The sequence below is a fragment of the Equus caballus genome, chromosome 29 (genome assembly GCF_041296265.1).
Source record: "Equus caballus isolate H_3958 breed thoroughbred chromosome 29, TB-T2T, whole genome shotgun sequence".
Lineage (NCBI taxonomy): Eukaryota > Metazoa > Chordata > Mammalia > Perissodactyla > Equidae > Equus > Equus caballus.
Window position 1 is genome coordinate 17,930,650 of NC_091712.1, and position 27,853 is coordinate 17,958,502.

Below are 27,853 nucleotides of genomic sequence, written 5' to 3' on the forward strand. Positions count from 1 at the left end.
TGGGATTATAATCTGCCCCAACCATTAATCATTGTTTTTCTTTTGTTTCCATAGAACTGCCTCTTATTAAATACCTGAGTGCTTACACCATAGACCTACGTTGGGAGCCCATATGCATCACTGCCTCCTGAAATGAGACAGCTGTTTAACTGAACTGAGCTATTGTCAAGACCAAGAGACTGGTTCGATAAAATAGAGCAATCTACCAACTTAACTTCTGGACTGTGAAACTTTTGGGGGAAGTTTCAAAGGCAAGACTTGGGGAGCAGAATATGTGACTCCAAAATGTGCCACTGTGGCATCATTTTGAGCTGGATCATTTTGAGCTGAAGACAAGACCCAGCAGTCTCAAGATAACCTTTTCCCTCTCCCTTAACTACCTAAAAAATTTAGATAGGGGGCCTGGCCCAGAAAGAAAGCTATTACCAGCGATAACTTTTTATCTGAAAGACTGATCTGTATGGCAAGACAAACATCTAATTACAAAACATCTGCTCTTCTTGTTGTCCTGTGAATTACTCTCCTTCTCTTTGTAACCCCAGGCCCCTATCCCATTCCTTAGCTTAGGAGGGCATATCAGGCTCAACTGCTTGACTTGAACTTGAGTCCCATATCTTTGGGGCTCCTAAACATACAAAATTAAATTTGTTTTTTCTCCTGTTAATCTATCTTATGTCAATTTGATTATTAGACCAGCCAAAGAATCTAAAAGGGAAGAAGGGAAAATTTTTATGCCCTGACACTATGAACAAATTATTGGACATTTTTATGCCCCAAATTTAAACACTTAGGTAAAAAAATAATTTCTTTTAAAAAATAAAAACATCAATGAAAAATTAAACAAGAATAGTCTAATAGTCATTGAAGAGATTAAATCAGTAATCACACCTCTCTTCCCCACCAGACACCAAGTGCTGATGATTTTACAGGTGAGTATTATATCTTCAAGGTACAGATAATCTCCAACTTATACACATTATTTTGAGGATTTGGAAAAGAAGAAAAGCCACATGGCTCATTTAAAACCTAGTGTAATCTTGAGATCAGGGAAAATATAAGAAAAGAAAGCCCATTTCGTTTATGTGCACAGCAGCAAAAGATTATAATATAGCAGCAAATCAAATGCAGCAATGTTTATGTTCAAGTTGGGTTCATCTCAGGAATGGAAGGATGGTTTCAGAAAGGATTCTGAAATCTTTTGATATAATATACCACATTAAGAGATTAAGAAAAGCTTTATGATTATCTCAGAAAAGCATTTGATAAAAAAATTCAACATTCATCATGATATTTAAAAATATTAGCAAACTAGGAATAGAAGGAAAGTTTCTTTACATGATGTTCAAAACCTACAGTAATCATGCTTATTGATGAGACTTTAGAAGGATTCTCATTAAAGTTAGGGACAAGATAAAGATATTCCATATCACCATTTCTATTCAACAATGTGCTAGAGGTTCTAGACAATCCAGTAGACAAATACGAACATAGGAGGTACGAGAATTGGAGATAAAGATATGAAGCCTGTTTATATACATATAAAACCTCAGATAAAATATTTTATCTAATAATGAACCAATATAAAATGCAAAGACTGATTTGAAAGTTGGTCCAGGTTCTGGATAACAGCTCAGCATACTCAATAACGTTCCTAGTAATCTATTAGAAAAGCTATACAAAAAACATACTTTTGCAATGACAACAAAAACTATAATTTACCTAAGGATGAATCCAGCATGTACTAGATAGTTAAAAAGAAAATAAAGTATTATTGAAGTAATGGAAGTCTAAAATAAATGGAGTAGTCTTAAATAAAAATAATGTGTCACTATAATATAGATGGTAATTCTTTCCAAATTAATTTATAAATTCAGTTTAAAATCCACTTCCATTTTAAATATTATCAGAGTTTTATATAGAACTTGACAAATGTGCTTAATATTCATATGTAGAGAAGAGGACAAAAATAGCCATAAAACCTTTAAAGAACAAGGTGGGGAAGAGATCAATCCTTGTTGTGTAATTACAGTAATTAATACAATGTAATTTTGGCACAGAGATAGATGAGGTACCCAGTGGAATATAATACAGAACTCAGTTCCAGGCATACAGGGAAATTTAATATTTGTCAATAGTTGCATTTTTGATCAATGGGGTAATAAAATGGTGGTGGAAAAAAATAGTTATCCATATAGAAAAAGATAAAATATAATTTTTACCTCATTCCCAGGCAGGATTAAAAATTCAGTGTGTTGAGCAGCATTTTAAACAATTAGAAGATAGCAAAAAGGAATACTTTTAAGACACGAGAGAGGAGAGAAAGTTCTCAAACAGTATACAAAAGCAATTAAAGAGAGAATTTATGAATTTGACTCCTTTAAAATGTAAAATTCCTTTATAAAAAACATACTACAAGATAAAACACAGACTGAAAGAAGATTTTTACAATGCATGTAGCTGACAAGGATTAGGTGCTAGATTTTCTAATGAGTGCCTACAAATTAAAGAGAGAAAGAGAAATAGCTTCCTAAAAAATAAGAAAGTCCCTAGGGGGGAGGGAGGGAGGAATAGGCAGAGCAGAGAGATTTTTAGAGCAGTGAAAATGCTCTGTATGACACCATAACGATGGATATATGTCATCATACATTTGTCCAAACCCATAAAACATACAACACTAAGACAGAACCATAGCATAAACTATGGACGCTGGGTGATAATGACGTGCCAGTGTAGGTTCATCAGCTGTAAGAAAGGCACCACTTTGATGGGGGATGCTGATAACGAGTGTGTGGAGGAGGGGAGTATGTGAGATGTTATGTACGTTTCCCTCAATTTTACTGTGAACCTTAAACTGCTCTTAAAAAAACAGTCTTTGCTTAAAAAATAGGCAAAGTTATATGAGATGGCAGTTTATAGAAGAGGATTGCCTAATGACTAATAAACATGAAAAATTGTTCAACTTTTACTAGTAATCAGAGAAATGCAAAGTAAAAAATAATTTGCCATTTCGCATCATGAGATTAGAAAAATCTTTAAAGCCTGATAATGGCAAATGGCGGCTTGGTTGTGGCGCAAGGAGAACTCACACGTTTCTGTTGAGGATGTTAATTTGTACAAAATATTTGGAGCATAATTTGACAGTGTCTAGCTGAGGTGAAACTCTGTTTACCTGTGTCTCAGCATTCCGGCTCTAAACGCAGATCCTTCCTGAGGGACTCTTGCAGATTGTCACACAAGCACACTTGCCCAGGAATGTTCACTGTAGCTGTGCTAGAAATGGTAAAAATGTGGAAATCACTTGAATGATCATCAATAGGAGAATGGATAAATTGTGAGACAAATAATCAAAACTAAACACTATACTACTTAAAATGAGTCAACTGCAGCCACAGGTATCAACATGGATTAATCTTAAAAACATAATGTAGAAGGAAAAGAAGTTGTAGAACGATGTGTAGATTATGATGCCATTTATATAAAGCTTATAATTCTTCAGAACAATACTGTATATTATTATGGAGATCGCTAAATATGTCGTGAAGTACCAAAACTCACATAGGAAAGATAAACACCAAATTATTGACAGCAACTACCATTGGGGATGGAGAGAGGTGAATAGGATCCAGGAAGGGGACATACGGGGCTTCCACTTTATCAGTAATATTTAATTTCTTAAGAGAAAAATGTGGAGCAAATATGGTATTATGTCAAAATTTGATAACGCATGGGGGTATAAGTGTGTTTTCTAGTTTAATCTGTGTACTTTTCTGTGTCCATTCATTCCAAATGAGGACCTAGCATGTGCCAGACACTGTTTTAAGAGGTAGGGACAGAGCACTAGACAGAGTAGGCAAAACTCTCCAGCCTCATAAGAGCTTACGTTCTGCAGAGTGTTTAAAATATTTCATATTTTTTAAAAGGAAAAAAAGAGATAAGGATGAATTGGATACAGCTTTTTTGAGAAAGACTGGTTAGAATTATGTAGGTTCCAGTTGTGCTTGGTGATCATCAATTTTTATGGTAGTCAGCATTCTATCCAGTAAAATGGTTTTCTCTAATGGGATTCAACTGCCTGATTATAAGCAAGTAGAAGAGCAACTGAGTGGGTCCAAACTCGGAATTTTGCCAGGTAGGGAAGTGTAATTGATAAACAAAGATACAGAGGATTCTGGAAAGATGGCAAAGTAGGAAGCACCAGGTATTTATCTCCCTACCTAGACAACAATTGCATTGGCAGAATCTGTCCAGTGTAACTCTCTTGGAACTCTGGAGTCTGTTGGAGGCTTGCCACTTCCAGGGAAAGGCCTGGACAGTAAATTGTGGTTACATCCAGTGCATTTCAGCTCCTAGCATGGTAGCAGCCACTCATCCCCCGCCCCCACCCCATGGCAAGCAGCCATGCTTGTGTTCCTGGAGCAGCTTGCATAGCTTTCAGGAACCAGGGTGGGCAATAAGGACTCGGTCCTCCAAATATTGGGGATCTGTGCTCTGATTGATAATTGCTTCCTCTGATCACAGAGGGGCAGACAAATTGACAAGCAGCCACTGTGGGAAACCGCCCCCCCCGCCCCTCCCCCCCCCCAAGTGACTTCCAGAGCATTTAAAGGGCCAGTGCCTTTCCCCTACTCCCTTAATTTTTCTTTTTGTCTCCTTTTAGGAGCTGGACATTAGAGACTAGGCTATTCAAAAGCAACTGTATATGCAAGGAAAATTAGAAAATCACCACGCATACCCAGGGAAAGGTACAGGCTCAGAAAAAACCTGAGAAGACCTTAAGTTTACACCTGAGGCTGGTCCTCAGGAGACAGCCTACAAGAATAAAAAATAAGAAGAAGCAGCAAAACAAGAAAATCAGCAAACTCTTAGGAAGGAGGAGACTGATTTCCCAGTTACCACATTGTCAGATGAAAATGTCCAGTTTTAAACATTTTTTTTAAATCACAAGAAATACAAAGAAACAGGAAAGTATGGCCCATTCAAAAGAAAAAAATAAACAGCAGAAACTGTCCCAGACAAAGAGCAGATGGTGGACCTACTAGATGAAGATTTAAAACAACTGTCTTAAAGATGCTCAAAAACTAAAGGAAGGCAAGGAGAAAGTCGAGAAAATGATGCACGAACAAAATGGGAATATCAATAAAATGTAAAAGAAAAAAAGAAATTTTAGCCAACACGTGGAAGCAATCCAAGTGTCCACTGACAGGTAAATGGAGAAGCAAAGTGTGGTATATTCACACAATGGTCTGTTACTCAGTCTTGAAAAGGAAGGAAATTCTGACACATGCTACAATATGGCTGAACCTTGAGGGACATTATGCTAAGGGAAATAAGCCAGTCTCAAAAAGACACGTACTATATGATTCCACATATATGAAGTATTTAGTGTGCTCAAAATCATAGAGACAGGAAGTAGAACAGTGGTTGCCAGGGGCTGAGGGAGCAAGTGTTTAATGGGGACAGTGATTCAGTTCTGCAAGATGAAAGCGTTCTGGTGATGGATGATGGTAACAGTTGTGCAAAATCATGAATGTACTTAGTGCCATTGATGACACACTTAAGAACAGTTAAGATGGTGAATTTTATGTTTTGTGTATTTTACCACAATAAAAAAAAATGGGGGCAGAAAAGCAGAGGTACCAGCACCAAGAGAGTTTAGAGTATTTGCAAGAGAACAGTTGAAATGATGGGTCATGGAATCCAAGCTAGAGAGGAGAGAAATGGGGAAAGACAAGGAGAAAGTGGAGAGGTCGATGGACAGGAAGTTCCATTGGGGTCGCAGATGAGTGAGTGGTAATGGGCTTTCTTGAGCAGGCAAGCTAGAAAGAGAAAATGCTGCCTGGAGGGTGTGAACTGGTGATGATTTTGGAGTGGAGCATTTTTTCCCACTTCATGATATACCCTAGATGTTTCTCCATTTCAAAAGTTATAGTTCTATCTCATGCATTTTAATATAGTATTCCATTTTATAGATTTATCACAATTTAATTAATCAACCTCTTACTGTATTCGTTATTTTAAATCATAATAACAATTTATTATTTAAACCAATGAATTATGATTCTTACAGAAATCCTCACCAAGAAGTTTCTGATCTTCTTGAGACCAGTGGAAGAAACCCTGGGGGTCCAGAGAAACTCAAGACCAAAGCTACTCACAGGTGCTCTCTCCAAGGAGAAGACACAGCCTTGAGGTGGCCGGCCTGGAATTCCTCTGCACACTCAGTCACGTCGGAACGAAGGTCAGGTTACTCTAACTTACCCATTAATGTATGTGAATTACTCAGTGAATTCATCAAAGTCTACTGAGTTGTTTCTATGTGAAAAGAACTGTATCAAGAACTGGAAATGTAAAAATGCTCTCAAACATAGAAGGCAGGATTAGATGAGCACATAAATGATGATAATACAAAGTTAAAGCAGAGGCAGATTTAGCCTGAAGTAAAGGGATCAGCGCCCGTCTCTTACATGTGCCCCTCCCAGTGCTCCTATGAACATACCTATGTGGCCATACATTTTGGTAAAATTTACAAAAATACGATTTATTTTAAAGCTGCAATTAGTTAAAGTGTCTCTTTCCCCTCGCTTTCCTCACTGTTGGAATGGCCAAGGACATTTTTGAGACCCAACGAAGAAGAAGTTGTATTGAGGGCACATTTAGTTGAGTTTATTGAAATATACGCATAGAGCTTACAAATCCTTCATTGTAGAATGAACTGACTGCTAGCTGCACTGGTGTGGGAGTGATTTCTAGAAATGTCTCACCACCCCGATGCTGACGTGTTGGGCGTCCATGGCACGAGGGTACGTAGCAGAAGCTTTATCATGACAAGAACATGCCCTGTGGTGCTCGGCACAGGAAGTAGGTGGGTCCTGGAGGAGACACAAGGTTTGAAGTGTGGAGCCAGAAGCTAGTCTGGGGAAAATTCTTTTAATCAGACACGTAAACTGTAAACAGAGGATTTGGTTCTCAGTAGTACCTAGTCAAAACAGAAGTTTCTGAAGTCAGGAGTACTCTCAGTAACACAGCATAAATAGCTATACAATTATACACACACCATACATGTTTGTTTTCTTTTTTGTTGGTAATTGCACAAAATAAAAGAATGTATTGGTATCTGGGCACAACGAGATATCAGTACTATAAAGAGGGCATATGTCTATGTGTGAAGTTGTATGTTTTGTTCATTCCAATCAACAACGAAAAAATTGTGACAAACCATTATAGAAGAATGACTGAGTTATCTTTTCATTTTCTCTATAGAAAATATTATAATTAAGTAACTCCAACAGGTACTTAATGAAAATGTTATTTGTCTAGATTTTGTAATATTTGTTGTATTCATTAACTTATTAAAATTATTTTGGTGTGATTTCTTTATTCTAAATAAGCATTCATTTCCACATCTAATTTCAATTATTTTTGCTAAAGGGCTCCGCCCAAATGGTTTAAACTTCAGGACCCACAGATCATGGATCTACCCTAGTACAAAGTAATGAGTGCGATATGAGAGAAACAGAAGTGGGGCTGTGGGAGTCTGAAAGGAAGAAATTATTAATGACAGAGATGACCAGGGAAGAGTTTTAGCTAAGCTATGATTGAGTGGAAGAATTTGAATTCAGAGATCTAGCGAATGGTATTGTAAATGAAGAAGGGAATTCTTCGTAACTTTTTAATAGTTTACGTCCCCGGATCTACCCACTCACATGCTCAGTTTGTTATTGACACATCCTCTTCTCTGCCTTCACATGCTTTCTGATTCCATATCTAAAAGACTTTTCTGCTAATGTTTTGTGGACATGGGTTCATGCAACAAATTAATGTGAACTTAGTGTTCATGGAAGAGAATTTCCCAGGATGGAGTCTGGGTAGGAGTTCGAACTGTGAGAAACGTGACAATTCTGTTATGCAATCCAGGCCCTATTACATGAATTATGTAGAAACAAAGCGAATTTTCTCCTCTGTTCTCCAATTATGGTATAATTAGTGAACAGGAGGCAGAGGGAGTCCTAGTTTTAAGCTCTAGGCTGGAGTCATCTTCATTCATTCAGGAAACAATCATAATATGCAGAAGCCAAGGGCAAGGAGAGTTTCTGCTATGAAGCAATATGGCCTGGAAAACATTACACCATATCCGTGACTTGTTAAGATCATGGGTGTGCATGTGCATGTGCGTGGCCGTGGGTGTGCGTGAGAGAGCGAGACAGAGGAAGAGAAAGAGAGACACAGAGACAGAGACCCAGACTGAGACCAAGCACGTTCTGTGAAGGGTAGGGGATCCCTGAAGGAGGTGCCTGGTGCTCTGTGTCTGCAGTAACTTCCTGCCCCATCTGGGGCCACTTCTCTTACTAGGAGGCTTCCTAGGTCTGGTGCTCATTGGGAAGTTCAAGGAGCCCTTTACTTAGGATGACTCAGCATCAAGGGAGCTTACTGTGAACCTAGGTGGCATCAGCTTGGAAAAGAAAGCATCAGAGACATAGAGGGTCAGCCCCTGGGATCTGAGTAACAAGGCTGGAGACGAGGAAACAGCTGAGTAGTTGGTGGGTCACAGAAAGAGGATCTGAGACCATACACCTGGAGATGGGAATAGGGGAGCAATGACTTTTAACCACATCTTCCTTCTTGTCACGGGCTGATGGTATAGGCCCTGCTGAAATGCAGCAATGCTCTTGTCATCTGACCAGTCCTTCCCTAAGCTCCTGCCTTAGATCCAGTGACTAGGCTTCTGCTTTGTGCTAATGTCTCATCTCCTGCTTTCCTCTCACTCCTGCCTTGGTTTTCTGGGCCCTGCAGGATTGGTGGCTGAGCTCTGGATTTCTGAGGCATGTTGCCTGTGACCAGGATGACACACGCCAGCTTTCCCAGCACATGGACTGTTGTCTGTTGTCCTGGCCAGTCCCCATCCTGCACTCTCGGACATCCTCCTCTTGTGAGACATCTTATGGGAAAATAGAAGACACACCCTTCACAACCACTTTCCAGGTGTTAAACCCTGTGGTAGGGACTTTCATATTTGCCATTTAATGCAGTCCCTTCCTTATAACCATCCTCCTGACAGGTAAAACTATCCCAGGTAAGGGAGCAGGGACTCAGAGGTTGTACTTCATGTGTGTCCCACGGATGATTCTCTTCACTCAAGTTTTATGCCTCTTTATCCTACTTTCATGAAATGTGCTTTTTTTGCCATCCTTCAGGACTAGGGATAATATTATCTGTAGGATTGTTTTGGGGATTAAATTAAATTCTCAGTATGAAAGTGCCTAGTATGTGGTAAATACATAACAAATAACAATTTCCTTATTTCATCCTATTCTGACTTCCGCTTAGAAAACCTGGCTCTGCTGACCGAATTTGAGCTCGGCACATGTCTAGTGCATCACTGGAGCACGTCGTAGGCTGTAGTAAATGTGGGGTGGAGGAATCAATGGATAGTCAGTGGAAGTGTTTAGGGTTTGTGAAAACCTGAAGGTCATCCTTCCCCCCCTACATTATGCTCCTCTTGACTGACTACCCTCGGGGTCTATAATCTGAGTATCAATCTGCTCTTCTGCTGGGTTTCTCTTCACTCTCAGTTCATCCTTACCCGTCCACAAGAACATGATTTTCTGTGTTGCATGTGCCTAGTTTCCAGGTCCCAGGCTCTCCCAGCTTGCCAAGTCACCATCCTGATATTCTGGACTAATGAGGCTGAACAAGAGAGAATGTGTTTAGCTGAAGGAGTGGCCCTGAGGGGCCGATCTACTAGGACGTGGGCGTGTGTAAGACGCAGGCAACACTCAGCTGCAGCACAGGTAGATCTGGGCTGATCAAGGCCACCTGCTGGCTCAGCACCTTTCCAAAGAATTAAGCAATCTACTGAGAGCCTGGATCAGAGAAAAAAGCTTTGGATAGAAGTACAAGTAAGAATTCTATAGATAATTTTCCCCCTAGCCAGCAGTTCCATTAAGGAAATTTATTTTAGTGTTTTGGAAGCATGAAGATTTTAGTTCAGTCATAGACACTTCCAGCCATTACTCAGTCCTCAGTCAGCAGATTCAAAGGAAGCTCAGAGGGAAAAACCCAGGGCCCCGGGGCCATCTGTAAGACCTGGGTCCAATTGCAACCATGCCAGGAAGAGGATGCCTGGCCCCTGCTTCAACTCTGTTGAGCATCTATTAGGGGTCACAAGAATGGTACCTGGTAATCAAGGCAAAAACGGCCTCTGGAACTCAATCTATCTCCAAAATTAAGAATCCTGGAAAGGAATAAAGAAGTCTACAGAACAAAGTCCCTAGAGTAAAGAAGGACGCAGTGACCAAGCAATTCTCTGCTCTTAAAGCCTTTCTGTCCCACAGCTGGGACCACGTAATGACGACCTGGAGACTAAGCTCTGCCCCAGGCCCTATGTTCAGTTCCATTTCTGGTCATGGAGAATGGAGGAAGCCTTTAGGTCTCAGTTTGGGGGTTCAGCATCAAGTCAGCCTTGCTCTAGTGCCCCCTCTGACCTTGAACTCCTAAATCTGGTAAATGGATTCTTATCTTATGCTTTTTGATCAGGCCACACCTGTGATACAGAAGTTCCAGACCTGCATCCTTATCTTATGCTTGTGCACCTGAGCTCCTGCCTGCCTCTGCGTTTTCAGGGCTAGGGGCTTGCCTTGCTGTCATAAGATCTTGAAGGAATCAGACTCTTCTGTTGCTTGTTAAGACGAAAGTGGATTTAACTCAGTGCTGAAACCTTCCAGGACAACCTGCTCTAACCCGTTGGATCAGGCACGTTTTGCACCATAACCCACCACAGCCCCATCTGCCCAGCCCTGATGTTTGAGTGCCCTCTAATCAGGAAAGAGCAGAGTTGGGTGGGTTAGCCCACCCGTGCCCAACATTCCTATCTGCAGGTAGAATCCTGGGGCATGGTGGGAGCTGCTAGAGCAGCAGGATATCCAGAAGTCCAGGGAACATCACTGAGCAGGAAAGAAATGACCACTTCTGCTTCTGAACTGAAACCTGCCAACCACGCCAAGAAGCCTGGCTTCTCGTGCTGCAGGTGCTCGTTCACATCAGCCTTCCAAACCTTAGGTATTGCACCATATGCCTTCATTTTAAAGCCAATTAAGGATCTTAAACTGCTGTGAAGCAATAAAAATTTCCCTAAACAATAACTATACAGAGGATCGCTTCCAAGACTGAGATTTGTTATCTCATTTCAATCATTCTAAATTAAGCCCTGGAGAAACATTCTACTGCTAATAAATAATCACTTGTAATATGTGTTATTGCTGAGATAATAGGCTACATCAATATCTATTCATGTTATTGTAACTGGAAAATAAGACCTGAGAATATGACTCTGTGTCCCAGCATTGAGGAAAAACAAACATTAATATTCATAGTGTCATGTTTGGTTTAAATTACCTATTCTAAAATATGGGCCTGGATTCACCTTCAATATAATGAATTCATTTGTTACTCAGCCACACTTGATTTTTATCAAATTTCTCTCCAAAACAATTTTATATGATAGGACACAGAAGAACAAAATAGTCCATGACTTATTAGTTGATAAATAATATGTTGAAATTCACTAAAAGAGAGTGTTGATGAAATCTTTACATTTAAAAAAAAAAGGAGCTGTATAATAAACTTTAAAATTCATACCTTGAAGGTTTAAAAAATCTTAGTTCAGATTCTTGTGTGTTCCCTCCCTGCTGGGCTACATTTCAGAAAGTGTCGATTTTTTTCCAGTCCTGAGTCTTCTGTGTATTCCAGTTTTTAACAAATATTATCAACTCTTCAAGTGGAAAGTCACAGCCTCTGAGGGACAGTTCTAAGCTTTGATCTGAGGTTTGTTTAAGCTTTCTTTTTTCCCTAGGAAAGATTTTCCCTGAGCTAACATCTGTTACCAATCTTCCTCTTTTTTTCTCTCTCCCCAGAGCTCCAGCACGTAGTTGGTATATTCTAGTTGTAGGTCTTTCTAGTTCTTCTACGTGAGCCACCACCACTGCATGGCTACTGACAGACGAGTCATGTGGTTCTGAACCAAACTGGGCTGCTGAAGCAGAGTGCACTGAACTTCAACCACTAGGCCATCAGCGCTGGCCCTTGATTTGAGTTTTTAATTCACAAGAAGGAATTGCCAAAAACATAACATTTTTTCCCTGGGGTTATTAAAGCTTAATTTAAAAAGACATTTGTTCCAAAATAAATTTGGATGGTGTGAGATCCATGCAATAATTTACTTTGAGAGAATCCAAAGCTACTCCAAGTCTTCTGTTTCCAATTTTAAGATCAAGCACCTCTAAAGCCATGTAACCGAGTAGGGATTAATAGGAAGTGAATTGGCCATAAATAATCAGTAAAAAGATAACAATTTAGTAAAATGATTTTAAATCCAAGTTAACAGTTTGCCTGACAATAGATAGTCCGTGAGATTCGTAGTGGTTAAGATATAAATCTCTGCTAAATAAGCTTTCTAAAAGAAACACTAAACCAACTATGTTCTAGAACTTGTTACGTTAGATGAAAAGAACCTTGAGTCTTCAGAACTTTGTAGTGATGAAACAGGAAAATCATTAATAAATGGAAAAATCATTCTAAAAGTTTTGAGTTTTCCTTTCAAACGATAGAGTAAATTTGTCTTCTGTAGCTGACTAATGCTCCCACTGAAGTGGCCAGGACTTGAAAGACCAATATCCCATAGGAAAGGGACATTGAGGAAAGCTCAACATTTGGCATCAGTTTTCTCTGTAAAGCATTTAATGAATCTTAAACTGTGCAGGACAAAGTCTAGGAAACTAAGCAGAAATAACTGAAACACAGAGTGGAATTTTTGACAATCACAGATGCTTGGGAAACGAAAGTTGGATTTCATAATCTGCCAAAAGGGGAGGGCCCTAGTAAACACCCAGGCTTTCACATGGGGTCCCTGGAGGCTACCCCAAGCCTGTAGGTCAAAGAAGCCTTATAAATATTACAACTCCACTTCAAGTCAACTCAATTCCTCCTGATTGGATTGAGCACATCTGGTCCCATTCTAGATGTCTCACAAAGGATAGGGGAGAGCCTCTTTGGAGAAAAATAATAACATCCAAAGCCATAAATTTTTTAAATCACAATGCCTATCATTAAATAAAATACCAGGAATACCAAAAAATACAACCAATACATAACTCAGCTATTGGAGTTATCAGACATGAATTTAAAAATAAAAGGAGATTATTATGTTAGAATATCATTGAAATCAAGATGGAGAATTTTACCAGAGTACTAAAGCTAAAAAAAAATGATCAAATAGAAATTCAAAACCAGAAAAATATAATGATGTAAATGAAGCTTTAAATAGATGTATTTTATAACTATATACAACTGAAAAGAGGATTAGGAAATGTGAACAATATGATTAACAAAATTAACCTAATTAACAATGTACCTAACAATGATAGGATATACTTTTCTTCTGGTCAAATTTGCCAAATTTTACTGAAATTGATCATTTGCTAGGCCATAAACAATTCTCAACAATGTCAAAGGATTGAAATCATATTCTCTTACACAGTGAAATTAAACTAAAAATAAAACAAAAGTAACCACTAGGAAATCTTCAAATATTTGGAAGTTAAGCAATTTATTTTAAAATAAATCTTGGGTCAAAAAAGAAATCCCAATAGAACTAAATTATGTTTTGCACTGAATGAAAATAAGAATATGTAATACAAAAATATGTGGAATGCTACTAATGCTGTGCTTAAAGAAAAATTTACCACCATTAAATCCATATGCTAAAAAAGAAGAAAGTTTAAAAAACAGTGATCTCATTATCTATCTCAAAAATCAGGGAAAAAAATTCTCAGCAAATTAAATGCAAGAATGTGAGTAGAAGGAAATAATAAAGAGCAGAAATTAATAAAATAGAAACCATAAGTGCAATAGAGAAAAATCAACAAAGGGGAAATTTGGTTCCCTGAAAGACTGTTAGTTCTTTGAAGACTGAAAAAGAAATAAAGAAGGCCCACATAAACAATAACAGGAATCAGAATAAAAAGGGAAGTCCCTACAGATTGTACAGACATTGAAAAGATAATGAGGCAGAAAAATATTTAGGCAAGAAATTGACAAACTTTGATGAAATGGACAAATTCATAAGATAAAATTAACCACAATTATACAAAAAGAAAAATGGAAAATCTGAATACCTATTTAAAACTTAAATCCGTAATTAAATGCCTTTCCACCAAGAAACCTCCAGGTCCAGATGACTTCATTTGTGAACATTTCCAAACCTCAAGGAAGATACAGCACAGCTTTTACAGAAAGTCTTTTCAAGAAACAAAAAGGAAGAATACTTCCCAATTTATTTTAATGAGGCCAGCATAATCTTGATATCAAAGCCTGGCAAGAACAGTACAAAGAAAGAGAGTTATAGGCTGGTTTTTTTAAAGAATGTAAATGCATTATCCTAAGCAAAATATTAGCAAATTGAATCCAGCAATGTATGAAAACAAAAACACATCACAAAAAGTTGGACTTATTCCAGGAATGCAAATTTAATTTAGCATTATAAAAATCAATAAAATGCAATTCACCATATTAACTGACTAAAGGAGAGAAATTGCTTATCATGTCAATAGATGCAAAAACAGCATATGATAAAACTCAAACCCCAAAAATGGTTGAAAGGAAAGATTTAGCAAAGTGGATACAGAAGGGAAGTTCCTTAATTGGCTGAACAAGTAGGTACAAAAAACTTAGAGCAAGCATCATACCTAAGCTGGGTATATCAAAAGTTTCCCTCCTTAGAGACTAATGAAAATGAGAACACGACATACCAAATCATTTGGGATGCAGCAAAAGCAGTCCTAAGAGGGAAATTCATCGCAATACAGGCTCACCTCACTAAACAAGAAAAAGCTCACATAAGCAACCTCAAACGACACCTAACAGAACTAGAAAAAGAAGAACAAACAAAGCCCAGAGTCAGTAGAAGGAGGGAAATAATAAAAATAAGAGCAGAAATAAATGATATTGAAACAAAAAAGACAATAGAAAGGATCAATGAAACAAAGAGTTGGTTCTTCGAAAGAATTAACAAAATTGACAAACCCCTAGCCAGACTCACCAAGAAAAGAAGAGAGAAATCGCAAATTAATAAAATTAGGAATGACAGAGGAGAAATCACAACAGATACCAATGAAATACAAGAGATCATAAGAGAACACTATGAAAAACTATATGCCAACAAATTGAACAAATGGAAGAAATGGACAAATTCCTAGACTCCTACTATCTCCCCAAACTGAATCAGGAAGAAATGGAGAATCTGAATAGGCCAATCACAAGTAAGGAAATAGAAACGGTAATCAAAAACCTCCCCAAAAATAAGAGTCCAGGACCAGACGGCTTCTCTGGAGAATTCTACCAAACATTCAAAGAAGACTTAATACCTATTCTCCTCAAACTGTTCCAGAAAATTGAGAAAGATGGAGAACTCCCTAACACATTCTATGAAGCCAACATCACTCTGATCCCCAAACCTGACAAGGACAACACAAAGAAGGAGAACTACAGGCCGATATCACTGATGAACATAGATGCAAAAATCCTCAACAAAATTTTGGCAAACCGAATACAGCAATACATCAAAAAGATTATACACCATGATCAAGTGGGATTTATACCAGGGACACAGGGATGGTTCAACATCCGCAAGTCAATCAACGTGATACACTACATCAACAAAATGAAAAACAAAAACCACATGATCATCTCAATAGATGCAGAGAAAGCATTCGACAAGATCCAACACCCATTTATGATAAAAACCCTCAGTAAAATGGGTATAGAAGGAAAGTACCTCAACATAATAAAGGCCATATATGATAGACCCACAGCCAACATCATACTCAATGGACAAAAACTGAAAGCCATCCCTCTGAGGACAGGAACAAGACAAGGGTGCCCACTTTCACCACTCCTATTCAACATAGTACTGGAGGTGCTGGCCAGAGCAATTCAGCAGGAAAAAGAAATAAAAGGAATCCAAATAGGTAACGAAGAAGTAAAACTCTCGTTGTTTGCAGACGACATGATCTTATATATAGAAAACCCCAAAGAATCCACAGAAAAACTATTAGAAATAATCAACAACTACAGCAAAGTAGCAGGGTATAAAATTAACGTGCATAAATCAGTAGCATTTCTATACACTAACAATGAACTAACAGAAAAAGAACTCAAGAACTCAATCCCATTCACAATCGCAATGAAAAGAATAAAATACCTTGGGATAAACTTAACCAAGGAAGTGAAGGATCTATACAATGAAAACTACAAGACTTTCTTGAAAGAAATTGACGATGACATAAAGAGATGGAAAGACATTCCTTGCACATGGATTGGAAGAATAAACATAGTTAAAACGTCCATACTACCTAAAGCAATATACAGATTCAATGCTATCCCAATCAGAATCCCAAGAACATTCTTCACAGAAATTGAACAAACAATCCTAAAATTCATATGGGGCAACAAAAGACCGCGAATTGCTAAAGCAATCCTGAGCAAAAACAAAGCCAGCGGAATCACAATCCCCGATTTCAAAACATACTACAAAGCTACAGTGATCAAAACAGCATGGTACTGGTACAAAAATAGGTCCACAGATCAATGGAACAGAATTGAAAGCCCAGAGATAAAACCACACATCTATGGACAGCTAATCTTCGACAAAGGAGCAGAGGGCCTACAATGGAGAAAAGAAAGTCTCTTCAACAAATGGTGCTGGGAAAACTGGACAGCCACATGCAAAAGATTGAAAATTGACCATTCTTTTTCACCACACACCAAAATAAACTCAAAATGGATCAAAGACCTAAAGATTAGGCCTGAGACAATAAGTCTTTTGGAAGAGAATATAGGCAGTACACTCTTTGACATCAGTTTCAAAAGAATCTTTTTGGACACTGTAACTCCTCAGTTGAGGGAAACAATAGAAAGAATAAACAAATGGGACTTCATCAGACTAAAGAGCTTCTTCAAGGCAAGGGAAAACAGGATCGAAACAAAAAAACAGCTCACTAATTGGGAAACAATATTTACAAGCCACTTATCTGACAAAGGGTTAATCTCCATAATATACAAAGAACTCACACTGATTAGCAACAAAAAAACAAACAACCCGATCAAAAAATGGGCAGAGGACATGAACAGACATTTCTCAAAAGAAGATATGAATATGGCCAATAGACACATGAAAAGATGTTCATCATCGCTAATCATCAGGGAAATGCAAATCAAAACTACACTAAGATATCACCTTACCCCCGTTAGATTGGCAAAAACATCCAAAACCAAGAACGACAAATGTTGGAGAGGATGTGGAGAAAAAGGAACCCTCATACACTGTTGGTGGGAATGCAAACTGGTACAGCCACTATGGAAAACAGTATGGAGATTTCTCAAAAAGTTAAAAATAGAAATACCCTATGACCCAGCCATCCCATTACTGGGTATCTATCCTAAGAACCTGATATCAGAAATCTCAAGAGTCCGTTGCACCCCTATGTTCATCGCAGCATTATTTACAATAGCCAAGACGTGGAACCAGCCTACATGCCCAGAAACTGATGATTGGATAAAGAAGATGTGGTATATATACACAATGGAATACTACTCAGCCATAAAAAAAGACAAAATTGGCCCATTCACAACAATGTGGATGGACCTCGAGGGTATTATGTTAAGCGAAATAAGCCAGTCAGAGAAAGATGAACTCTATATGACTCCACTCATAGGTGGAAGTTAGTACATTGATAAGGAGATCTGATCGGTGGTTACCAGGGAAAAGGAGGGGTGGGGGGAGGGCACAGAGGGGGAAGTGGTGTACCCACAACATGACTAACAAAAATGTACAACTGAAATCTCACAAGGTTGTAATCTATCATAACATTAAAAAAAAAAAAAAAAGTTTCCCTCCTTAGATCAGGAATGAGACAAAGATGCCTAATATTGTTATCTTTATTTATTGTGATAGAGGTCCTAGTCACTGCAATAAGGCAAGAAAAAAGTAGAATGATTAGAAAAGAAAGCACAGAACTGTCATTATATGTAGAACATTAAAAATAACCTACAAACTACTATCATTTATAAGTTAACTTAATAAGGACACTAGATAAAAGATCCATACAAAAGTATATTTTATTTCTATATACTCACAACAAGAAATTATAAAATGAAAAAAATGAAATATAGCATTTATAATAGCATCAGAAATAGCAAATATTTAGGAATGCATCTAATGAAAAATGTGCGAGACTTTTATTCACGAAAATTACTTAAGATATTTTGTGTCTTTGTATATTTGGAAATGAATTAAAGATACTAAAATAAATGGAGATTTAGACCCTGGTTAGAGATTGGAAGACTAATACTGTTGGGATATCAAGTCTTCACAAGATGCTCTATAGAGTAAATGCAATCTCAATCAAAATTTCAGCAAACTTTTTTTTTGTGGAAATCCACAAGCTGGTTCTAAAATTTATATGGAAACACAAAAGTCTAGAAATATCCAAGATAATTTTGAAGAAAAGCTAATTTGAAGAACTTACACTGTCAAATGTCAAAACTCATAGTGAGAGTATAGTAATAAAGTCCGTGTGCCATTTGCACAAGATGAGACAAACTGAGAATGACACATAATAGGAAGTGCAGAAACAGACCCAAATCTATAGTCATTTGATTTATAACCAAGATGATACTGACGTGCATCAGAAAAAGATGGTCTTTTCAATTAGTGGTATTGGACCTATTGAATATTCATATTGAAAAAAAGAAATTATACTCAAATCCATTCTAAGTGGATTGTATGTCTAACTGTGGAAGGCAAAACCAATAAACTTCTGGAATAAATCACAGAAAAATATCTTCATGCTGTTGGTGTAGGGAAAGACTTTTAAAAAGCACTAAACAGGGGCCAGCCCAGTGGCACAGCAGTTAAGTGCTCACATTCTGCTTTGGCGGCCCGGGGTTCACAGGCCCGGATCCCGGGTGCAGACATGGCACCACTTGGCAAGCCATGCTGTGGTAGGCATCCCACATATAAAGTGGAGGAAGATGGCTATGGATGTGAGCTCAGGGCCAGTCTTCCTCAGCAAAAAGAGGAGGATTGGCAGTAGATGTTAGCTCAGGACTAATCTTCCTCAAAAAAAAAGCACACTAAACATAATGGATAAATAGGACATAAAAAACAAATAATGCATAATAATTGATAAATAGGACTACACAAAATTAAGAAGCTGTTGATCTAAAGACAACATTAAGAGAGTGAAAGGCAAGCCCAGAAGTTGGGAGATGACGTCTGCAATACATACAACCTAAAGTGGACACATGTAAATGTGCAAAAAACATTTGAAAATATGTAAAGAACTCATATAAGGAAAGACAGATAACCAATAGAGAAATGGGCAAAACATATAGACAAGTACTTCATAAAAGAAGATATCTACAAGCCAGCCCTGATGGCCTAGTGGTTAAAGTTCAGCATTCCCACCACTTCGGCAGCCTGGGTTCGCTTCCAGGTCATGGAATCACACCACACATCTGCCAGGTGCCATGCTGTGGTGACAGCTCACATGGAAGAACTAGAAAGACTTACAACTAGGATATACAACCATGCACCAGGGCTTTGGGGAGGAAAAGAAAAGAGGAAGATTGGCAACAGATGTTAGCTCAGGGCCAATCTTTCCCTGCAAAAAAATAAGGAGATATCTAAAAGGTAAATAAACAGTTGAAGAGGTGCTCAAAATTCTTAGTTATCAGGTAAATGCAAATTTAATCATAGGATACATTTACAGATCCACCTGCATGGCTAAAATGAAAAGGACGGACAATATCAGGTTTTGGCAAGGATGTGGACCAACTGGAAATCTCATATACTGATGATGGGTATGTAAATTGATAGAAACCACTTTGGAAAACTGTTTGGCATATCAATAAAAGTAGAATAGATTTATATCCTGGGATCCAACAATTTTACTTCTTAAAGGTTAATTAAATTGATAAATACCTAGCAAAACTGATTAAGAAAATAGACACTAGTCATTATTATAATGAAAAAGGGGACATCACTACAGATAATTCAGAAATTAAAATTAGTATTTCAGAATATTGTGTACAAAACTTATGCCAAAAAAATGAAAACTGAGATAAAATGGACAAATTTCTATAGAAATACAACTGTTCAAAATGCATATGAGAAGAAATAGAAAATCAAAATAGTCCTGTAATTACTAAAGATATTAAATCTGAAATTAAAAACTTTCCCATAAACAAAACTCTATGTCCATGTGGCATTACAAGTGAATTCTACCAAACATTTATTATCATTTTGAGCAACTGGTAGAATTAAGAAAAAATCCATTTGACTTTACGTGATGCTAGCATATTCTCTTTTAAGGCAAATGGCACTGTGATCTTGGAATGGGGAGAAGGAATCTGGCTGTGGAATGAAGAATAATTGTATAACTATGATAATAAACAGTTTATTGATTTCCAATATTAGAATTGATCTTTGGCAAACCTCAAAATATTTAACTATCAGTAAAGGCAAAACGTACATAACATCTGCTTTGACAATGTAAAGTAAGATCTATCAAATGCAGAAGTTCAAAACTGTAGGAAAGTGTAGAGGCAGTAATATGCGTGTATTGCAAAGTGAGGAATCAAGATACACTGTTGAAATTTGATGGAACAGGAATATAGAAGTTTGGATACTTACTTAATTTACAAAGCTAACAAAAAAGGGAAAACACAGTGATAAAACTGGCAAATATTGCGAGAGGAGGGGAATGAGATAAAACAGTATAAATGTGCTAAATCTTCATCTATCATAGATGGAATTCTATAGATAATGACTAAGACTTTATTATTTAGCAACATAGAGTTAATACCAGAAAAAATTAAAACAGAAATAGTTAAAAGCATTTGTGTCTGATGAACAGGACTATTGTAGTAAAGGGAAGAATGGAGGGGTGTTAATTTTTATTATTAACACCTTCTCTGCAATCTGATTTTTTAAAATGTGTATCCATACTACAAGAAAATGTTTTTAATAAAAAAACATAATTGGAGTGGTATGAGAAGAGAGAATAAATAGAGAATAAATAAGTATATAAGTAAATAAACTGAAAGAACCCTAGGTTATGTAAAAATATGGCATATGAAGAAAAAAGGACAAATTAAAGCAGAAGAGAAGGAATTTTTAAATAAATGATTCTGGAACAATTTTTATTTATTGAGATATACTCACCTCACACCACACGCCCAAATAAATTCCAGGTGTATTAATGAAATAAAAGTAACAATGAAACCATGAAAAACCAAAAGAAAACAAAAGTTAATGCTTTTTTATTTCTTCTTGGAGAAGGAATTTCCAAGCATGGAAACAAGGAAAAAAATTTTGAGGGCAATATTTGATATATTTGACAACATAAGAATTGAGAGCCTTGTTATTGGAAAACACAACCTAAATTGGTTCCCCACCAAACTAATTGTGGAGAAACATTTGTAATAATAAGGAAAATAATTCTACTATATCAATAACATGTTAATGCTTATTGATAACAAAAACATCTATTAAGAAATTATTTTGTCTGTAAAATTTAGAAGAATGTCTATAGAGAAACTATGCAGTGCCCATTAGAGCTGAATGAAATAGGGACTTTCATATAATGCTTAAAATTTATTAGAAAGAAATGTGTGAATATGTATATGAACTGAGATAGGTCTGTAACTTTTGACCTAGTAATTTCACGTCTATTGGTCTTGAGGAAAAATCAGAAATTCTGACAAAAGTTTATATATTTAAAATACAAAAAACGTTCAAAATGTTTAAAATGAGAGAGGGATGGTTGATATGATGTAACATCACATACATACAATCAACAAACACTAATTGTTTACTATGCCCCATGCAGTGGTGGAACAACGTGAACCAACAGAGGCGACTTCGTGCTCTTATTGAGCTTACGTTCTAAGAATATTTAACGATGAAGGAAAATGCTCAAGATAAACAGGAATCTGTTATCTCAATTATGTAAAACAATACGCAAAGAGAAAGACAGCGGCACACCAAACTGTGAACAGTGGTTCTCTGTGTGGGAAGAATGGTGATGCTCACCTTCCTACTGGTACTTCAGTATTTTCTAACTTTTCTATCATGAACACATATTTCTTTAGCAATTGGAGATATATACTTACAGGGTGGTGGCGAGGATTAAATGAAGGATAACAAGTACTTTGCAAAGAGGAAACTTTCAACACATGTCCGTTTTTCCTTCCCTCCCAACCTGAACATTGATTTTGCCCTCTGCTACTCTCCTTCTTTACTAAGGATGGTTTGGTCTGTTGCCGTCACATTTTTGCATTTCTTTATAGTAAGCATATTTTAACTTTTAATGAAAATTTCCATTATTATTAAATGGGTTGCCATTATTTTTAGAGAAGTCCCATTGCTTAAAATAGTTCAGACCTATAGGCGAGAGATCTTGAGGCAGCCGTACTTGCCAGAGCTCCTCGAAACATTCCGTGGAAAGAGTTGCTTTCTTTACCGTGAAAATTGATAGATGCTGTGTTCCCATGGTTACTGTTCTTCCGTTATTAACGCTAACAATCTCCATTGTTAGCCTCCTAAATAAAAGCAAGGAGATGTGCTGATCTTTAATAGCATGACTACGGCACTGACATTTTCCAGGCTGCTTTTACTTCTAGTGCTATTCTCTGTGTCGTGCAGTTAACACAGTGTCAGACTTACACAGAAACTCCAGTTTTCAAGAGTTTCTCAAAAAGCCATAAAATTGCCTGCTGGGCAAGAACTTGCCCTAAAACGTGCCCTAGCTGAGGGTCTTTTCTAAATTAGATGGTTATTCAGACTGCGACTTCAGATTACTAGCATATACAGTGTGTGAAGTAGAGGCTGTCTCTTCTGGACCTTGACTCGTTCCTTGAGACTTTCGCTCATCACGAGCACTTGATGACGTGGATTATGTTGCAGCCTGGAAATGTTTGACTCATATCAACTTTCCTTTACGTCTTACCTTATTACATGTTGGTGACCTGGTAGTTTTAATGGAGAACTGGCGGGTACCTTGGGAGGGAACCTGAGGGATAATCGCTGCATTTACACACCAGTTAGGGAGCCGGCACTTGTGGGAGAATGACTGAGGAACGGTGATAAGACAACACGAAACACACCGCGGCAAGCACATCAAGCACTGGCCCATCACTGAAGGCTATGAAAAGTGCAGGCAAGATGCATAAAGTTGGTTTGGAAGGGTGTCTTAGTCTATTCAGGCTGTTAGAACAAAATACCACAGACTGAGCGGCTTGTAAACAACAGAAATGTATTTCTCACAGCTCTGGAGACGGGCTCTGGGGAGGGCCTCTTCCAGGCTGCAGACTGCTAACTCGCGCCGTGTCCTCACGTGGTGGAAGGGGCAAGGGAGACCTCTGGGGTCCTTTTATAAGGGCACTCATCTCATTCATGGGGCTCCACCCTCATGACCCAGTCACCTCCCAAAGGCCTCACCTCCCAATACCGTCAGATCAGGGGCTAGGATTTCGACATATGAATTTGAGAGGGACACAAACATTCAGACCAAGGCAATCCCAAACATTTATAAAAATGGGTATAAAAAGAGTTAGAATAGCTAACCTTTAATGAGCACTTACAATGTACCAGGCAGTGGGTTGACTGTTTTACATGCCCTCACTCTCTTAATCCACAAAAATCCATATGATGTGGGTGCTTTGGTTTCCCCAAATTTCCTTGTGAGAAACGAGGCACAGAGAGGTACAGGAGTCTCCCCGGGTTCTACAGCTAATAACGGTGGAGCCAGGGCTCAAACCCAGCAGGGTGGCTCTAGGGCCCGCTCCCCGTGGGGAAGGGCTTCCAGGCACAGGAAGGACACAGAGGGCCAGGTCACCCCACCCCCAGCTGGGCCCCACCCCCTTTATCTTGCAGGCTGCTCGAAGCCTGATTACCTCACCCCTTCTCCCTTCTTTTCCCAACTTACTCATTGCAGGTTATAAGGGCCAGTTGCCCTGGACTTCGCAGCAGTCTTTGCGTCCTCTGTTTAGAAACCACTTGGAACCACACACACACACACACACACACACACACACACACACACACACACACGATAAAGTTTAAGGGCGTGAACATTTGAGGAACATCTGCCTAAAGATCCTCTCTCTCCCTCCCTCCCTCCCTCCCTCTATTTCTCTCGTCTTCCGTTCCTCCTCACCTCTCTCCTTTCCCTCTTTCTCTCTAGTAATAGGCAGTTTTAGCAAAAAAATGTATGAAACTTGGAGTTCTTATTTGCACATCAACATTCAGGATGATCTTTGAGCTCAGGTACCGTTTAGACCCACACATGAGTTCTGATGAAGCAACTGACAACTACAGAATTTTTTTATAAGCTCTGGTTTTTTACTTTATCTACTTAAACAGGCCAGCACAATCCACCTTATAGTTGCAAAGCTCTGCTATTTAGCATTTCTAACCCTTAAAGAAGAGAAAATTAGGCTTAGTAATTTGGGGGTTATTTTTATATTTAAGTCCAAATCTCACCCAATCCATCTAGGCCAGTGCAAGACAAGGAGAGTAGCAGATGGTGGCGTGGGAGCTTGGGCTGAGCATCACGGGCATGCTGCACCCGACGAGTAAGCCCTTCACTGGGTCAGCTCTTTGCTCCCTTGCTTTCTCTTCACGGGGTGCAGCATACTTGGCCTTTCGGAGGCTGGAGTGGCTCATGCTGCAGTGCTCATGACACCCTTTTAATGATCTCCCTATCAACAAGTGAGCTACACTTTGAGAGCATGATGGGGGGAAACGCCATGCAACCAGAAGTGGTTTGCAAATATAGCAAAACATATGGTAGAGATTTTACAAAAGTGTGGCTATTTAGACAATACCTAAACTTAGAAGTATGATACACACTTCTTTTTTCTGCTGCTTCTATTAACCAGCAAGTACCAACTACCTTCTTTACATGTATTTTGCACACTCTTAAATTTGCTTTGAGAAGGATATAAAGTTGAAATAGCTTTTTTTTTAAAATGTGGCACAATGCTGTTAGACCAGTGAACAAAGCATGATTTTTCACACACATCCAGCTAACAGGAATCACATGGGGATAAGACCTTAGCTTTTGCCAAAAAATTTCAAGGGAAATTTTTTCAAGGGAAATAATAGTTTAAAAACATTAATCATAAAAACCATAGCAAACATGCAATGAAGTATTTTATTAAGGGTTTGAACTTTCTGGGTGTGGAAATCAAGACAGTTAAGAACTTGGTGTTTTGTTAACATTTTAATCATCATTAGTTTTCCATAGAGTGAATTCACAATATTGCAGGAGACTTATTACAAGAAATACTCTTTTTAAAAAAAGAACAGAATCACGGCAGCTTTATTCAAAATAGTGAAAAGCTGGAGACCGTTCAAACGCCCATCAGCAATATGATGAATATACATAAATTATAGTATATTCACGAAATGGAATACTGCACAGCACTTCAAAAGAGAACTGCTGCTAATGGTAACAGCATGGATGAACCTCACAGACATGATGTTGAGAGAAAGGAACAAAAGCAGAAGATTATACACTGCGTGACCCCATTTATGTGAAGTCCAAGTACGGATAAAAGTCAGACGGGCTTCTGCCTGGCTCCAGTTGTCACTGTTTGGAAATCAACAGCCAGTCTAATCGCTCTTCTTTTGTAAGTGATCTGTCTTTTTTCTCTGGCTGCTTTTAGGATCTTCTATTTTTCTTTGGGTTTACTGTGATTTTTCAAAATTCCTCCTGGTTGAAATTCACTGGGCTTGCTGCATCTGAGATGAAGTCTTTCAACAACTCTGAAAAATTCTTTCTTTGAACAGTGCCCCTTCCACATTCTCTCTATCTTCTTCCTCTGGAACTCAAATTAGACATTTGTTAAATCTTCTCACTTTATCCCTCTTGCCTCTTACCCTCTCTTTCACATTTCCCACCCCTCTTCTCTCCAGATTTTATTAATTTCATTCTCCCAGTCACTTTTTTCTCCTCAGCAGCTGTGTCTAATCTGCTATAAGGGCAGTTCATTGAGTTTTCAACTTCAATTATTATATTCACTTTAGACATATTAAATGAGTTATTCTGTGCCTGATATTGTCAATTTCTAAAGTCTTTGGGGATTTGTTTCTGTTTTCTGTTGTTTCTGGTGAATTTTGCCTGGGATGTCTCCTCTCCTTGAGTATTTTGTGAAGTTTGCTTGATTGTTTTGGAAAGTTACCTGCAGGAATTCTCTAAGGTCTGATCTGAAGTTAAGTTCCTCTGGAGAGGATTTGCCCTTGCCTCTCAGAGTGGCCAGCCCTGGACCGTTTTAAATTAGATTTTCAGCCTGAGTTCCTCCGGACCACCCAGGTAGTATGGATTTAGACTGCCGGCCTGTGGCTACAGATTCTCAGAGGGGAGCAGACAGATTTACTTTCCCCACCTCCAGTTCAAAGTGGAGGCAAGCGTCCTTTCTGTCCCCTTCTGAATATCAAGGTTCCCTTCTCATTCATCCTTACCTCAGGACTGTAGCCTAGAGGGTTCCAGATAGCCAGAGGTCTCCTGTTAGATTCTCCCTTGGGCCGCCCTATGCTTTATGTTCTGTGCTCTGAACCTATGCAGCTATTAAAGCAGAAACTCAGCATCCCCAGGGTTTGGCCACACACCTTCAGGGCATAAGTGGTATTTAGTATGACGGTACCTCCCAGGACTCGTACTTCACTTCCTTTGGGGTTCTGCACCTTCCTTAATTTAGTGCCAGCTCAGTAATGCATTTAAACGAATGGGGGATGTTTTTTCAACATTTAATCGACTCTTTTAGTTTGTAGTTAAAAGGGTCATTCCAGTGTCTTATCAGCCATACCTCTGGAGACAGAAGCCCCACGGCCTGCTCTATAGAGGCTGGTTATCTTCTGCTGGGTGCCACGCCTAGAGTTTCAGGAGTGTTCTAATTAATCATAACACAGTTCTACATCCCACAACCCATCTACAAGTCCTATTAGAAGAAAAATGATTTTTTCTTACCTACCATCAGAACAGAATTAGGCAGGTGACTGAGACTTTTCTGGGGGAATGTTTGAGTGGTAGAAAGCCTCAATGATGTTGGAATTACATCTTCACATTTTACGTCAGTCCAAACATTCTTCACTATTTCCATTGTTGGAACAGTGGGAAGCTTGGAATGGGTTTTATAATGCAATCATTCTTCCAAATGCACAACGTGGCACCAGTCCGAGCTCTCGTAACCATCTCCAAAATGAGCAGAACGAATCCAGATTCTACTGTAACAGTCTGGCCTGTGGGAAAATGATTTGCTGATTTATAGGGATGGAAGAAGACCATTAAGGTTATTGTTCAAGTTTGTTCTGTGAATTGTCTTTTCTTTCCCTCCCTCCTGCTCTTTATTTCTTACTTCTTTCCAGAGTATAGCATATTTTTATAAAGGTCACTGGTTTGGAAATTCCATGTAGAGATCAATAATAGCATTCATAAGTCAAGCATGATAACACAATACATTGCAGACAGTTATTTTCCAGAATTCACATTTTTTTCTTTGAAATGAATCTGTGTCTACACAGTTATTCTATGATTATAAGTCTGGAAGGCAATCAGATTAGGAAACATGAAAAAATATTTCATAATAATTCTCTTTAAATGGGAAATGTACAAGACATAATTACTGTTAATAGCATTCTTTTAAAATGTTTTCTTTTTTACTCTTCTGGACACCTGTGAACTCACTGCCAATCCATTATTTGCACCTTACATCTCCCTGTGTTCTCTCCCATCTC

The 27,853-nt window shown here is 38.3% G+C and overlaps 2 protein-coding genes across 11 annotated transcripts in view; one reads left to right on the forward strand and one right to left on the reverse strand.

Moving 5' to 3' along the window:
- The window catches only part of LOC102149960 (uncharacterized 35.5 kDa protein in transposon Tn4556), a 60,793-nt gene extending 59,952 nt beyond the window's left edge, over positions 1 to 841 (forward strand). Inside the window, exon 6 of the mRNA XM_070254847.1 lies at positions 55 to 841. The gene's annotated coding sequence lies outside the window, so the exon portion shown is untranslated. The remainder of the gene's footprint in view (positions 1 to 54) is intronic.
- The window catches only part of LOC138921422 (uncharacterized), a 78,109-nt gene that overhangs the window by 41,742 nt on the left and 8,514 nt on the right, over positions 1 to 27,853 (reverse strand). For 4 of the 10 annotated variants that reach the window (XR_011433979.1, XR_011433980.1, XR_011433981.1 and 1 more), the window contains exon 2: positions 3,170 to 3,270. Coding sequence is in view for 2 of the 10 variants with exons in the window: in XM_070255229.1 (XP_070111330.1) it covers positions 3,229 to 3,270 (42 nt within the window). In the remaining 8 variants the exon portion in view is untranslated. Of the gene's footprint in view, positions 1 to 3,146; positions 3,271 to 25,257; positions 27,359 to 27,853 lie in introns of those variants that run through there. The other 6 variants (XR_011433984.1, XR_011433986.1, XR_011433983.1 and 3 more) reach the window with 6 other exon arrangements.